The 15,559-nt window shown below is 54.8% G+C and overlaps 1 protein-coding gene across 1 annotated transcript in view; it reads left to right on the top strand.

Moving 5' to 3' along the window:
• The first annotated feature begins 230 nt into the window (after positions 1-230).
• The window catches only part of VWA5B1 (von Willebrand factor A domain containing 5B1), a 46,962-nt gene continuing 31,633 nt past the window's right edge, over positions 231-15,559 (top strand). The window contains exons 1-7 of the mRNA XM_052635975.1: positions 231-369; positions 2,543-2,695; positions 3,992-4,211; positions 8,236-8,381; positions 9,259-9,390; positions 9,964-10,088; positions 14,185-14,361. Of these exons, the coding sequence (XP_052491935.1) occupies positions 231-369; positions 2,543-2,695; positions 3,992-4,211; positions 8,236-8,381; positions 9,259-9,390; positions 9,964-10,088; positions 14,185-14,361 (1,092 nt within the window). The remainder of the gene's footprint in view (positions 370-2,542; positions 2,696-3,991; positions 4,212-8,235; positions 8,382-9,258; positions 9,391-9,963; positions 10,089-14,184; positions 14,362-15,559) is intronic.

Raw genomic sequence — 15,559 nt, 5'->3', positions numbered from 1 at the left:
TCAGTTCCTCTACTGTGAGGTGAAAACAGAGGGCATAATCACACCTTCTCTTCTGAGGGTGGTCGAGCGTCATTGCGGGAAGTGGTTGGGAGGAAATGGAGAGAATGACGCTCTGCTTGTCCGTGGAGGCTGAAGGGGGAGAACTGAGCCGGGCGGCATCGAAGGGGGGCCTCTCCCCACTTCTTGCCTTGCCATCTCTTGCAGGTCCTGAAGGCCTAGTAGCCTGCAAGATGCCGGGTCTGCTGAACCAGATCACAGGGGCGGCCCTGCCCCTCACCTCGTCTGACGTCACCTCCTTCGTCAGCGGTTATGCTCTGGGGCTCACCGCTTCCCTCACCTATGGCAACCTGGAAGCCCAGCCTTTCCAGGGTAAGGGTCCCTGTAGGCACTTCCCCAGGGCCACAGGTATGCTGAATTCCCCATCCTGACACTCATCAGCCAACTGACATCAGACAAGTCACGTCACCTTTCTGAGCCTCGGTTTATCCACCTGCAAAGTAGGAATGCCATTTCTGCCCAACAGGTCTTAAAGCTGGGGGCAAGTCATGTCAGGATTTGAACCCAGGTTTGGGCTCCACCCCAGCCCTGTCCCAGCCCTACTGATGTCCACAAATCACGCCCACCAGTCAGATAGTCAGTTCTCCACATCCCCCCGGGAGTCTCACAGGAGGAGAGGTATCCGGACTCACTGGAAGCCAGGAGCTCCCAGTGCTAAGCGTGGCTCTTATCCCCGTGACCTTGGGGAAGCTGCAGTCCTTCTCGACATCAGGATGCTCCCGTGTTTGTCTGGATGCCAGGGTTTGAGGGAGAAGCAGATGAGGTAATGTGTGAGGAAGGGCAGCGTGGAATGGAAAACAGTCTGCGAATGTGAGTCATCAGTGTTCGGCAGTCAGGAGTGTGAACCGACGTTCCCCTGCGAGAGCTGTTTGTAAATTGTGCTCTTGTCTTTGCATGTAAGGAAGGGAGTTACCGGAAGCCTGGCCAGGAAGGTCCTGTATAAATGATAGTTACGCTTCACATCCCTTCTCATCCACAGTGATGGGGGCCTCCTAACTCCCAAACTTCACCTCTTGGGGCACCAACCCTCCAACCTGACCTGAGTGTCTGAAATCTTTTGAGTTCCCGAAAGAAACCTACAAGGGAAACTTTCCTCCCCACAGAAATCTTCCAGGCAGAACAAAGATCCAGTCCCTCTGTTTCAGGAAACCTACAGAGGATAGCTTAACGTGAGGCTGATGGGGAACCGAAGAGACTGTATTACCTGAACAGCTGTAAGACAGCCCTTTAGCTTTCCATGTGCGGGAAAACCAGAGCCCCCATTTTACAGATGAGGAGACTGAGGCTCAGAGGGATGGGAAACTGGGATTTACGGAGAGCTCGTCAGGGTCCTGGCACTGTGCTGCCCCCGGGTTAGCGGGCTGATTAAATGAGATAAGACCTCGGTCCTCCGAGCGTGCTCCCCCAGCCATCGGCATCACCCAGAGCTGGTTGGAAACGCAGAATCTTGGGCCCTGCCCCAGAACTGCTAAATCAGAATCTGCATTTTAACCAGACCTGCCCCCTCCCCCAGGTGACTCATATTTTCTCAAAGTGTAAGAAGCGCGGCACTGAGGCATGAAAACGTAGGACACACACCGTGGGGGATGGACCTTAGTAACCGGTGGGCATTCCTCCCAGTTTCATAAGGACCCTGAGTTTGACTCTATCATCCCCATTTTCAGACGGGGCTCTGAGGTTTCGAGATGCTGAATGTCACCAGACTGGGGCAGGGGGCAGGGCTCAGATTAGAACCCTAGTCCTCTTCCTCCGAAGACCAGCTCCTGGGCACCACGGGTGATAATCCACCACACAGAAGTGTCTTGTTAGACCCACACAACAGGTCACATAGAAATCCAGATTGCCGCTCTCTCTTGAGAAATCAGAAACCCTGGCCACACCAGCGGAGCCAGAAGGATGGCGGAATCTAAAACCTGGGATGAAGGTGGAGGCAGATGCTCTGGGGAGGAGGTGGTCAGGACATTTCTCAGAGGCCCAGGGTCCACGTAGGCATCCGCACGAGCGCCCCCTTCTCCCAAAGATGCAGCAGAGACCAGCCCCAGGCCAGGGCCACCAGGGGCGAATCTTGGCGCCCACCCCGCGGTGAGTGCAGCTCCTGAAGCGGGTGGATGAGGCTGCCTGTTTTAGAGGTTCGGTCTCTTCATTCTCTTTTCTACTCCCTGGGGCCGCGAGGGTGGGGCAGGTGGGCAGAGTACTGGGTGGCCGTGGTGAGCTTGCAGCTCGGCACAGAGTGAGAGGTGGCTGGGATGGGGGAGCAGCGTCCCTTTATTACCCCGCCACTGGTGCAGAGCCTGCCACTCTACGCGTCCTGTCCAGCCCTAGAGTCGGGGGGCGCCCAGCCCGAGGCCCCTCGGGAGCTCTGTAAGTGGCAGTGAATGCCACGGTGCCCTCACACGGCAGGCCAGGGGCTCTGGTTCCATGCCAGGGGGGCGGGCATGCCGAGCGGCGCTGGGTCACCCCATGACCCTGGGCCCTGCTCTGCCAGGCCTCTTCGTGTACCCCCTGGACGAGTACACCACGGTGATCGGCTTTGAGGCGGTCATTGGGGACCGCGTGGTGACGGTACAGATCAAGGACAAAGCCAAAATAGAGGGCGGCCACTTTGAGGCTACCGGCATTCGAGCTGCGACCGTCACAGGTAAGAGGGCTGGAGGGGCTGTGGCAGGGCCTGGGCGTGGCTGGAGTCTCACCAGACCGAAAGGGGAGCAGTGGGATCGCGTAGAGAGAGCACTGTACTAGGAGTCGGGAATCCTGTGTGACTGTGGCCCAGTAATTAACGTCTCTGATCTTCACCTTACTGTCTGTAAAACAGGCACTTGTTTCTCCTCTCACTTGGAAAAAGTGGTAAGGGTCAAAGAGGCAAGCGAAGGGTATTTAAGACATCTCTATCAACCAGAAAAGCATGTTATCATTTAAGCTCAGAGGTTGTAGAATGAGTCATACCGGGATTTGACTGCCAGTCCCGTTGCTTGCAAGCTTAGATAAGAAATGAAGACTTGTTTTGTAAAATGTAACTAATAATCCATTGAAATCTCAACAAAGAGGGTGCAGAACTCTCATCACTGTCACTGATGCAGAGTCGGTACTCACACAACGGCCATGGGTTCCTGCTGTGGAGGATACTGAGGCTCAGAGGGGGAGTGCCCAGCCCAAGGTCACAGAGCATGTTAGTGGCAGAGCCAAGGCTTGCGTCCAGACCAAGGATCATAAGATAGAAAAGATTCTCACTATTGGATCTGTGATGGAAATGAAGTTTCTTCACCTGACCATCGATGTTCAAGAATCTTTGAACACCCATGCTGTGTAAGATGCAAAGTTGCCCCCCAAGAATTTAGGACTCACCGCAGCCTGGGAGAATAGCCAGGGCATGCCAGGGAGTGACTGTGAGAGGAAGTTGAACGTGGCCATGCCCAAAACGGTCCAGGTCATGTCAGAGGAGGAAAAGAAGGAGCCACACTGGGACCAGGGAGGTTTTCGTGGAGGGGTCGGATGGGTGGATAAGACGGGCTAAGAAATAATGAGGGATGGGCCTTTCAGATGAAAAGGAACAGCACGGATTCTGAGGGAGGCGAGACGTTCCAGTGTAAATCCTAGGGGCACATAGAGTCTGAAGATGGAGATGCGACCCTCCATCGGGGTGAGTGGGTCCCAGCCTCGCACTCCCGGCAGCGCACAGTGCAAGGTACACAGGCCTGGCGCCAGACCCACGTAGGTTCAGATCCTGGTTCAAGAAATTAGTTCTTTGTTGAAGAACTTGAACTCCTTACGCCTCCACGCTGAGCCTGTTTTCCCATCAGCGCACAAGCTCCTCTAACCCAACACACAGCAAGCTTAGAGGGGATGAGAGAGAAGGGGCTCATGGCCCCTGACTCCAGACCTGGCACGTAGGAACCACTCTGCAAACGTTTCATTATCCCTCCTTCCTGCCAACCAGGAAAGGTGGCTCTGGATGAGGATTTGGAGCGGATCCTCTTTGTGGTCAACCTGGGGACCATCGCCCCGATGGAGAATGTCACCGTGTTCGTCAGCACCTCCTCGGAGCTCCCGACGCTGCCCAGCGGGGCTGTGCGGGTCCAGCTGCCTGCTGTCTGTGCCCCGACTGTGCCCCAGTTCTGCACGGAGAGCACCGGCTCCCCCAGCCAGCAGGTCCACGGGTGAGGAGCCCTGCCAGATAAGGCCAGGGTCGTGGAGTGGGGGGTCAAGTTGTGGGGGAAGAGAAAGGATATGCGGTGATGCTAAGCTCTGTAGCTGCCACCTCTCGAAGACTGTCAAAGAATCTCCCTGAAATGCCTGATGTTGGTACTGATCAGAAGTGTTGGAATTGGGATCAGAATATCCAGGCTTTATACTTTAATGCACTCAAGAGGCATTTTTGGAGCACCTACTATGTGCTAGTGGAGAAGGAAATGGCAACCCATTCCAGTATTCTCGCTTGGAGAGTCCCAGGGACAGAGGAGACTGGCGGGCTGCAGTCCATGGGGTCCCAAAGCGTCAGACATGACTGACACGGCTTAGCACGCGCGATGTGCTAGACACTGGGGGCTGTTAGGAGCGCAGAGGGCACAAACACACACGGTTCCTGACCTTTTCGGAACTTGGTGGGAGAGATCATTATCCAGCCGATAACACAACTAATGTGAACTGTTTGTGAACTTGAGCGCATAATCAATTATGCGAAAGTGCAATGGAAAAGACGTTCATTGGCTAAGAATGTAAAAGAGGGACCCAACCCCTGGCGGTCCAGGGGCCAGGTCAGTTCTCTCGGAGGAGTGAAATGTCAGCTGAGGGCTGTGCCAGGAGGCAGACAGATGAGGCAGAGGGAGAAACGTTCCTAGAGGTGGAGCGGCAGGGGCAGAGACCCTGAGGCAGCAGGGACGGGGCCCAAGAGAGGAACTGAGGCACAGGTGACATGAGATGAGGCTGCAGAGATACAGGACACCCTGCGGCCCTGGCCAGCTCTGCATTGCTCCCCAGAGCAATAAGGAGCCACTAACGACGGTTTTCAACAGGGTCGGGTAGGACATTGCAGAGGTTTCTCTGCATTCTCGCCGGCGGTGGGGAGGAGGGCAAAGGGGGTCACAGCCTGAGGCACCTGCAGCTGAGATCAGGGATCTTCCTATTTCCCCACCTGTGGACCCGGGGGGACCAGCGCCTCCTCCACAGGGAGAGAGGAAGCCCGGTTTAAGAGGCCTGCTGCGTACGGGAGATATCTTTTGAGGCAGCTTACCATTTGGTCTCCCCTGGTGGCGCAGCAGTAAAGAACCCGCCTGCCAATGCAGGAGGCGTGGGTTCAATCCCTGGGTCAGGAAGATCCCCTGGAGGAGGAAATGGCAACCCACTCCAGCATTCTTGCCTGGGAAATCCCATGGACGGGGAGCCTGGCGGGTTACAGTCCATGGGGTAGCAAAGAGTCAGACATGACTTAGTGACTAAATAACAAACTCCTTAACTCCCCCTCCCCTACTCTTGTCCTGAATCCTTGAGTCCAGTTGAAATCTGGGAAGATATAAACACTGTACATACCCAGGAGTTTCATACACATACTCTGCAGGGCTCTGGGGACAGCTGGGAGCACGTGCCCACTGGGTCACAGAGAACAATGTCAACAGACTCCTAGACACCACAGGTTAAAGGGATGATCCATGACTAGGCTGGGAAAGGGGAGGAGGAGAAGGGGATGACAGAGGATGAGATGGTTAGATGGCATCACCAACTCAAAGGACATGAGTTTGGGTAAACTCCAGGAGATGGTGATGGACAGGGAGGCCTGGCGCGCTGCAGTCCATGGGATTGCAAAGAGTCGGACACGACAGAGCAACTGAACTAAACTGATGGCCAGGCTGGCGGGGAGAGGTTACTGCAGCCTCCCATAAGGGGCCAGCCTGGAGGGCACGCCTCAGTCATTCCACAAATAGCAATTAAACATTCACCGTGGGACGGGACTGAGCACACACATGGGCCAGGCACTGTTTCGGGTGCTGGGAATACAGCAGTAAACCAGAGCGGCAAGGTCCCTGCCCTTAAGGAGCTAGCATGCTAATGGAGGAGACAGACAATAAAGAAATAAGCTCATACATATGTCATATGTTAGGTGATGAGTTCTATGGAGACAAACACTACTGAGGCTGGAGACGGACAGATGCGGCAGGTGCTCGTTAGAAGAGACAGGGCTTAGGCACCATCTGAGAGCTGGACCATAAAGAAAGCTGAGCGCCGAAGAACTGATGCTTCTGAACTGTGGTGCTGAAGACTCCTGAGAGTCCCTTGGACTGCAAGGAGATCCAACCTAGTCCATCCTAAAGGAGATCAGTCCTGGGTGTTCACTGGAAGGACTGATGCTGAAGCTGCAACTCCAATACTTTGGCCACCTGAAGGGAAGAGTTGGCTAATTGAAAAGACTGATGCTGGGAAAGATTGAGGGTAGGAGGAGAAGGGGGCGACCGAAGGTGACATGGTTGGATGGCATCACTGACTTGACAGACATGAGTTTGAGTAAGCTCCAGGAGTTAGTGATGGACAGGGAGGTCTGGCTTGCTGCAGTCCACGGGGTCACAAAGAGTCGGACACAACTGAGCAACTGAGCTGAACTGAAGCAACATCTGAGGCCTGATCTGAATGAAGGGAGCAAGCCATTGACCTCATCTGGAGAAGAACATTCTGAGCCAGGAGTAGAGCAGGCAGGAAGGGCAAAGGCCCTGAGGCAGCGCCAGGCCTGGTGTGTTTGAAGAGCAGCAGGAAGGCGCGTATGAACATTGCAAATGGGAGAGGAGTGCCGGAGTCAGATCATGGAGGGCCTCGAAGTCTAGGGTGAGGACACTTGCTGGCACAACAGAGAAGCTGCTGACACCAGCCAGTGCCGGGCCAGGGGACACAGCTCGTGGGTCAGCTGTGCAAACGCTGCCATAGTGTGTTTGTAAATGCAAGCCTGGTACATTTGAGAGGCAGGACCTAGCAGAGCTGGGGACATTCAGACCTCAGTGGGTCAAGGAACAAGATGCGTGGGAGTGCACTGCTCCCCTGAGGTGGCCCTGATAAATTTTTGATTCCTGCCCACTCTAGCAGAAAAGAGTTAACAGAGGCACCCTTGGGACTGCGGGGGCTGCAGACACCTGCCTGCATCAAATTCCAAGGAAAAAGTGGCTTAGATAGAGTGACATGGGAAAAAGTAAGAAAAATAGGCCATACCAAATGTTAGTGAGGGTGAGGAGGGAAACTCTCGTTCACTGCCGGTGGAAGTGAACACGGGCCTAGACACCTTGCAAAGTAATCTGGCAGTATTTGATGTGTGCGCTTTGACCCAGGGATCCCAGAGAAATCCTTCCATACATCCAGAAAGGGCACACAGACGAGGATCTTCTTGGGGGAGGCCTGTGGACGCAGCAAGGTGGAGGCAGGAAGAAACCAGGGCAATATAACAGAGGCCCTCAGGTCGTACCATTGTTGTTGTCTAGTTGCAAAGTCACATCCGACTTCTTGCGACCCCGTGGACTGTAGCCTGCCACACTCCTGTGTCCATAGGATTTCCCAGGCAAGAATACTAGAGCGGGTTGCCGTTTCCTCCTCCAGGGGATCGTCCCCACCCAGGGATCGAACCGAGTCTCCTGAATCGGCAGTCAAATTCTTAACCAATGAGCCACCAGGGAAACAAGCTGAATCACAGCAGCAGCAAAGACTTTGGTTTTCAGACCTTTAAAACACAGCATTGGGTGGAAAACAACGGGAAGCCGCTGAATGAGATTCCTAACACAATGCCATTTTTCAACCAAATGTCATGGTGTCTCTTACAATGCTCTGTGCATATTCAGAACAAAAACCTCAGAGGGCAAGGCCGTGGAAGGGAGGGAAATAGAGCGGGATGAGAGCCCGGGTGAGGGATAACAGACAGAGGGCCAGATGACTTTGCTAAGCACTCACGAGAGACAGCTACGTCATCATGATCCCTATTCAACGAGAAAACCAAGACTCAGAGGAGGAGTGGGTCAGGCAGGGGTCCCCAGCTCCCAGAGACAGAGCAGGGATTCCAGACACGATGCGACGCTATGTGAACTGTCCCACGGCCGAGTCCGAGAGACCCGGGTGAGGATGTACGCTCTGCCAAGTGTGAGTGTGGGAACTGAGGCCAGTGCTCCCATCTTGCTGAGTCTCCTCCCCCTCCCCTCCTCCCGGCCTCCTTCCCAGCAGAGACAAGCACTGCTTTGGCAGCCGGGCCCTGGACTCCTGGAACAGACTATGCCTGTCGACCCTCCTGGACACCGACGTGTCCAACCCCATGGAATACGAGTTCAACTTCCAGCTGGAGATTCGTGGCCCCTGCCTGCTTGCAGGTGAGCAGAGCTGCCTAGACCCCAGTGGGGGTGGAAAGCAGATTCCAGGTTCCGGGGTGGGGAGAGGAAGGGAAGGAGGGAAAGCTGGCCGGCCCAGGTGGATGACAGCCTGCGGCCAACCTACCGCCCGACAGGACACTTTCCCAAGGACAGATTTCAAGACTGGCCCCACCACCCCCTACGATGGCTTCCCTGGGGAAATGTCCACAAGGGCCTAGCAGTCCAAAGTCCAAAGTCAGAGGTCCAAGGTCCTCTCCAGGAGCCCACAGCCACAGAGATGCTTCTCGGGTCCTCCCCTGGGGTGGAGGTGGGGGTCCTCTCAGTGGGGTAACTTTCCAAATCCAGCCACCTAGATCCCACCATAGAGCTTCTGATGATGACGCTGGTCTGGGGTGAGAGCCCTGGGCACCAGAAACATTGAAAAGCTCCCAGGTGATTCTAACTGGGAGCCAGAGTCAGGCACCCCTGTTCTGATGGTTCCCCTCCCCCTCCCAGTCAAGGTTTTAAAAGAAGGTGGTTTCGGTCCATGAGTGTTCTCCCAGAGCAAGCCGACATCCCAACACGAGAGGCGTTTATGGAGTGCCCTCTGATGGAGCGTGAAGCTCCTTTTGTCTCTGTGGCCTGAGAGGAAGCCACCCCTTTAACCCGCACTGGGTCCCGGGGTCAGGGCAGGAGAGGTTATCCGACCTAGCTAAGCTCCCAATTTGCAGACGGGGAGACCGAGAAGGGCTGTCCACAGTTTCGCACACCGGCAGGCCAGGAGCCCCTGATGGGGCTGGAGTGGCAGTCACCTCCGGCCTGGGTCTCCCGGTCCCCCCACCAAGCCCCTCTCTCTCTGGGGACCCCTGAACCTATCCCATTTTTCTGCTCCACTCAGGGGTAGAGAGTCCCACCCACGAGATCCGAGCCGACGCCGCCCCTTCCGCAAGCTCGGCCGAGAGCGTCATCATCACCCTGGCCAACAGACACACCTTCGACCGGCCCGTGGAGATCCTCATCCACCCCAGCGGTACAGTGCACCCAGCGGGGGCCCCCGAGGCTGCCGGTGGGAGGGAGGAGGTGCTGATCCCAGGGCACACAGACAGCTGCCCCCCTCCGCCCTGTGGCCAGGGAGAGGGTAGGCTACGTGGCAGAGGAGAGGAGACCAACTAATTGCTTCTGTGTCAACGCAGCTCTAGTTGGCAGAGTTGAGTGTCTCCTGCCCCATTTCAGCTCCCGAGGCCCCACTGTCTCATCCACCCATCAGTGCACTTTGCTCTCAGGCCAGCTGAACACCTAAGCTTGGTGAGACCCCAACAGTTCTGAACCCCCAGGGAGCAACTCTTTTATCTCTTTAAGAATTCATAGAATGTCAAGATGCAAAAAGATTAGAGCCCAGGATCACTCCCATTTTACAGATGGGTAAAGTCGAGTCACGCACTCTCCTGACTCCCAGCTAAGGAGTCTTTTCACACGCCTCAAGCGGCCAGGGATCCCATCCCCCTCTTCCAACTGGGAGTCCTCCCCACAGTGAAGATCCACCTGTCAACCAAGGTCCCCCGCATTGCCCTCAAGCTTGGACAGTGCCGTCTCATCTCTGCAGAGCCCCATGTGCCGCATGTGCTGACGGAGAAAGGGGACATGACCCTGGGGGAGTTTGACCAGCACCTGAAGGGAAGAGCAGATTTCATCAAAGGGATGAAGAAGGGCAGCAGCGTAGAGCGAAAGGTGAGAGTGGCTGAGCAGCGTCACCGGTGGCAGAACCGGGGTGGCTCTGGGCCCCAGGCCTGCGCTGGGCCAGTGAAAAGCCTGGGCCCCAGGGTGGGGTGGGGTGACTCTCCCGAGGTCGAACAGTGAGCTGACGATCCCACCTCCTGCCAGGCCACCTGCTCCTGGTGCCATCCAGGTGCCTGAAAGCATGAAAGTGGAAGTCGCCAAGGCGTCTCCAACCCTTTGCGACCCCTTGGACTGTACGTCCATGGGATTCTCCAGGCCAGAATATGGGAGTGGGTAGCCTTTCCCTTCTCCAGGGGATCTTCCCAACCCAGGAACTGAACCAGGGTCTCCTGCACTGCAGGCGGATTCTTCACCAATGAGCTATCAGGGAAGACCATCAAGGTGCCTAAGCTGGAAAAATTTTAGGCTGGTGGCAGAAACAACCTTGGACTTCTTAAGGATAGTCTGCCCCCGAAAGGCACCAAGGCCCTATGCTGGGTGCCCTCGCAGCTCCATCTCTACTTCTGGGCCTCCCTTTACCCACCTGCTGAATGGGTCTCTTGATTTGCCTTCCTCTGGGATCATTGCTTGCTATTAGGTAAAGAATAAAGGCAGAGCCAGGGAAACCAGAGAAACCCTCTCCCTCAGCCCGCCCCTCCCCCATGAAGTTAAAGGATAAGGGGGTCCTCAGCAGGGGCTGGGGGTGGGGAAGGGGGGTAAGAAGATGCCGAGCCTCAGCCATAAGCTACCCCCGCAGTCTCCCTCCTGCTGGTGTCACCACACACCACCCTGGGTCCTGAGTGCCAAGGTAGGCTCAAGAATCAGGGCACACTGTTTTTTATCATCTCCCTTTTTAGGGGAGAAAACTGCGGCTTAGCACCCACAATAACTGGTGAGCTGGGAAAAGGGAGTTGGCTTTCGTGACACTGAGGCTAAGGACACCGCCCCACTCATGTGGGGTGGCTGTGCTGAGTGTAAGGGCCCCTCCGGCCCCTGCTGGTCTGACGGGCAGAGGGCGGTGGAGAGGAACAGACAGGAATGCCGAGAAAACCGACAGCTGACATCCTTCCCTTTGGTAGAGATCCCACCCGAAGGCCCCGGCTTGGAGGGAGATGGGGGATGGGACAGGGAAGGTACAGATGGCTCAGTGCCCACCCCCACCTTGGAGACCCTGCTGGAAACATCTGCCCTCCCAGAGGTGCCCCCAGATGAGTCAGTTGGGAGAAGAGGCTGGAGCCGGGTTCTCAGAGTAGGGGTGGCAATGCCGGGGTGCCACTGAGCTCCGAGAACTGCAGCGTGCAGCAGGGGGAGTCAGCAGTGAGTTTCCCTGCCTGCCTGCCTACCAAGCCTTAAATCAATTAGCTCTGGGACCGCCGGAGCAAATGAGAATTAATTTGCCACCTTGGGTTGGTTATGCAAATACCCTGTATTCTCATGAGCTTCAGGGATGACAGGCATCAACCCGCAGCTGCTAAGAAGTGATGAGTTTATTGTAATTGGATAATGGCAGCTCAAGGAGACATCAGAGAATCCTGAGCCTGAGGCCCCCACCCCCGGCCCTCCGAGAGGCAAAAATCAGGCTCCTGTCACTGATGTGACCGTTGCTGCCTCGGGCTCTGTCATCTAGAGAGCCCTGTTGGGCAGTAGCTTTTGGCTAAGGACCTCCCTGTGGGAGGGGAGGACCTAATCCCTCACCAGGGAGGGAGGTGAGCACCCAGAAGCATCAATCAGGGAGAGCTGGGTGGGCTGAGCTGTCAAAAACTGTGATTTAACAAAGTGGGGGCAAATGACACAGAGGGAGACACAGATGGAGATGCAGAGAGAAGCAGTCAAAAGAGAGACAGGCTGAAAAATAAAAAAATGATACACAGGTCAGTAACGGACAGAAAAGCCCAGAGATTCATCTGCTCATTTATTCACTCAACAGACAGTAAGTGCCCTGTTAGGCATCAGGCTCTGTTCTAGGCCCTGGGAAGACCGGGAGTGTCTCATCCTTTCCTCCTGGTGCTTACACTCTAGCCCAGGGAAACAGACAAGAAGCAAAAAGATGAGCAAGATCAGTTAAGCAAGGACCAGGGACTGTGAAAGACCTAAAACAGGATGATAGGATAATGAGTGATGAGTCCTGGGTGCTGTTTCGCCAAGTGTTTAGAGGAAGCTTATCTCAAAACGAGACCTGGTGGATTGTGAAACCGTGGGAGAATGTACAAAGAACTGGAGGCGGAATAATGGTGATGTGCTTGGAAGACAGAAATGTGCCCCCTGTGGCCTGAAGTGTGGGGCAAACACGAGGTGGACAGGCAGGCAGGGGTCAATCCATAAGGGGCTTCATGAGGGGCCCTGGTACGGGAATGAGAGGACACTGTTGCTTAAGCAAGAGAGTAACAATGATCACACTGCCTGCTCTGTATGGAACAGATCACAGGGAGAAAAAAGGAGAGGAAGGAGGCCAGGAAGGGGCTCTTGCACAGGTCCAGGCGAAGGTCCTGAAAAAAGAAAGGGACGTGAAAGTATTAGTCACTCAGTCATGTCTGACTCTATGCAGCCTCGTGGACTGTAGCCGCCAGGTTCCACTGTCCATGGGATTTTCCAGGCAAGAATACTGGAATGGGTTACCATTCCCTTCTCCAGGGGATCTTCCCGCCTCAGGAATCAGACCCAAGTCTCCGCATTGCAGGTGGATTCTTTACCATCTGAACCACCAGGGAAGCCCAAGTTGGGTGTTTACAGTGGGGACAGGGAAGAGGGCGCGTTCAGAAGGTGTTTGAGCTACAGAACTGGCGGTCATCTATCGAGGGAGTAGATACACAGAATGAGGAAGAGGGTGGGGTCAAGGATGACTCCTGGGTCTTTGCTTTAAACCACTGGGCAGGTGATGATGTCATCTATTGAACTGAGGAAGGGGCCCAGAGACACTGAGAAATAGACAGAGAGACATGTACACACAGAGACAGTCAGAGACGGAGAAAGATGGGGTGGTGAGAGAGGGTGGCAGTGAGGACGGAGAAAACGGGATTTGGTGCGGAGATGACTGCAACAGTCAAAGACAGTTCAGCAGCAGCAGGACAAGGCCAGCTAAGAGAATCCATGAAAAGATACAGAATCGTGGTGGTATCCTTCCTTTAACGTTTCCTGAGCCCATCTTTATACCAAGCTCTACGTGGAGCCCTGGAGACGCAAGAGACTCAAGCATGGTCTGCCTTCAAGTAGCCCCCAAGTTAGAGGGGAGACAGAGAGATGAGCAAAAAACTCACAGTGTGAGAAATGCCTGGGTCCCCACGGCAAATAGCAAGAGTGGCCATGGTTGCTGTCCGGCAACAGTTACTCTGCTGAGCGGTGCCCTAGAAGTGTCGCATTTAGTCCATGCAACTCAGTGAGGTTTGTACTCTTGTCCTCATTTCATGGGCAAGGAAACTAGGTAATTAAGTCCATGTAAGATGGGGGCTGGATGGCATCACAGACTCGATGGACGTGAGTCTGAATGAACTCCGGGAGTTGGTGATGGACAGGGAGGCCTGGCGTGCTGCGATTCATGGGGTCGCAAAGAGTCGGACACGACTGAGCGACTGAACTGAAGATGGGGGCAGGATTTCCAAAGAGGTGAGGCTTGAAGCGCGAGTGGGAAGTCTATCAGTGGAGAGAGTCGGTAAACCAGAGAAGCCAAGGTGGGCCCGAGAGGGGCTTATCCCTGGATGTGAAAGGGAAAGGAACCGCTGTTCAGCTGAGGGCCTGCACGTGTGTCAGGGCCTTCCCATCTGCAGGCCAGCCCAGTTCACCCTCAGAACCACCCTGAGAAATGGGCCTTATTTGTCCCACTTTCCAAAGAAGCAACAGACCCTGAGGAGGGGCTGACCCAGCATCACACGGCTGGACAGTGATAGCTGAGATTCAAACCCAGGGTCTTCCTGCCTCCAAAGTCCCTGTCGCTATTGCAACCTGTGAGCATCTAGCAGAAGAGCCAGGTAGGGTCCTCCTGGAAGTCTTCTACGCAGAGGATGAGTGGGATTCTGATCAAACTTGGAGAGTGATGGGGGCCACCAGGGTGAGCCCCCAGGAGTAGCTCTGGGCCCCTTGAATGCTCAAGTGAGAGTTCTCCTTTCTCCTCTAGACAGAAATCATCCGGAAACGCCTTCACAAGGACATCCCCCACCATTCCGTCATCATGCTCAACTTCTGTCCCGACCTCCAATCGGTCCAGCCGAACCTGAGGAAGACCCGCGGGGAGTTTATCTTCCTTGTTGACAGGAGTGGCAGTATGAATGGGACCAACATCCAATGCGTCAAGGTACCTTTACAAGGACCCCACCCCCAGGATCTAGGGTTCCAGGGTAACCAGCTTCTCAGCACTTCCTCCTTCCACACCTGAGCCATTTCCTTAAGTGACTATCTCTGGCTAAGAGACATGACGAGCAATTTTTTTTTTTATCAGTTTAGACAGAGATCTCTCTGCTCAGTGATATGAGCAGAGGTTAACTGCTGTCCATTTTCAAAGGATGAAGTCATCAGTAACTCCCCTTGGAATTCTCCACAGCTCTGTTGAGTGCCTGCTCTGGCTAAAACGCCTCACTAAGTACTCAGTGGAGAGGGATATAGAGAAGAGAGGAAGGAAATTAGCATTTGCTGAGGACCTGCTCTGAGTCAGGCTCTGTGCAGCCACTTAATGCACAGCTTGGAGTTTAATCCAGACAGTAATCCTGTGAGGTTGGTCCAGTTGTCACCGTTTTCCAAATGGGAAAACCCATCCTGAGAGTTTCAGTAATGTACCCAAGGTCATGGTCTAAAATTAAACCCCTATCTGTCTGTCTGTTTCTACCATGTGACATCAGAGGTTCATTAGATATGGCCCCCGCCATCAAGGAATGTGTCGAATCCAGTGAAATGATTTGATTCATCTTTCCTTTTTTTTTTCAAATGCCTAATATGTGCAAAGCCCCGATGCTTGGAAATCCGGAAAGAGTGAAAGTGTTCATTGCTCAGTCGTGTCCAGCTCTTTGCAACCTCACAGACTGTAGCCCACCAGGCTCCTCTGTCCATGGAATTCTCCAGGCAAGAATGCCAGAGTGGGTAGCCATTCCCTTCTCCAGGGCATCTTCCTGACCCAGGGATGGAACCCAGGTCTCCTGCACTGCAGGCAGATTCTTTACTGTCTGGAAAGAGTGAAGTGAAATGAAGTCGCTCAGTCGTGTCCGACTCTTTGCGACCCCGTGGACTGTAGCCCACCGGGCTCCTCCGTCCATGGGATTTTCCAGGCAAGAGTACTGGAGGGGGTTGCCATTTCCCTCTCCAGGGGATCTTCCCCACCCAGGGATCGAGCCTGGGTCTCCCGCATTGCGGGCAGCCGCTCTCCTGTCTGAGCCCCCAGGGAGGGCAGGTTGCAAATACAGTTCTGCCCTCCAGGAGCTCACAGTGGGGAACGCCCTGGTGGTCCAGTGGCCGGACTCCACGCTTTCATATGGGTTTCAATCCCTGGTTGGAGCACAAAG

This window comes from Budorcas taxicolor, chromosome 2 (assembly GCF_023091745.1).
Source record: "Budorcas taxicolor isolate Tak-1 chromosome 2, Takin1.1, whole genome shotgun sequence".
Taxonomy (NCBI): domain Eukaryota; kingdom Metazoa; phylum Chordata; class Mammalia; order Artiodactyla; family Bovidae; genus Budorcas; species Budorcas taxicolor.
This window is presented reverse-complemented; position numbering and strand designations above follow the sequence as displayed.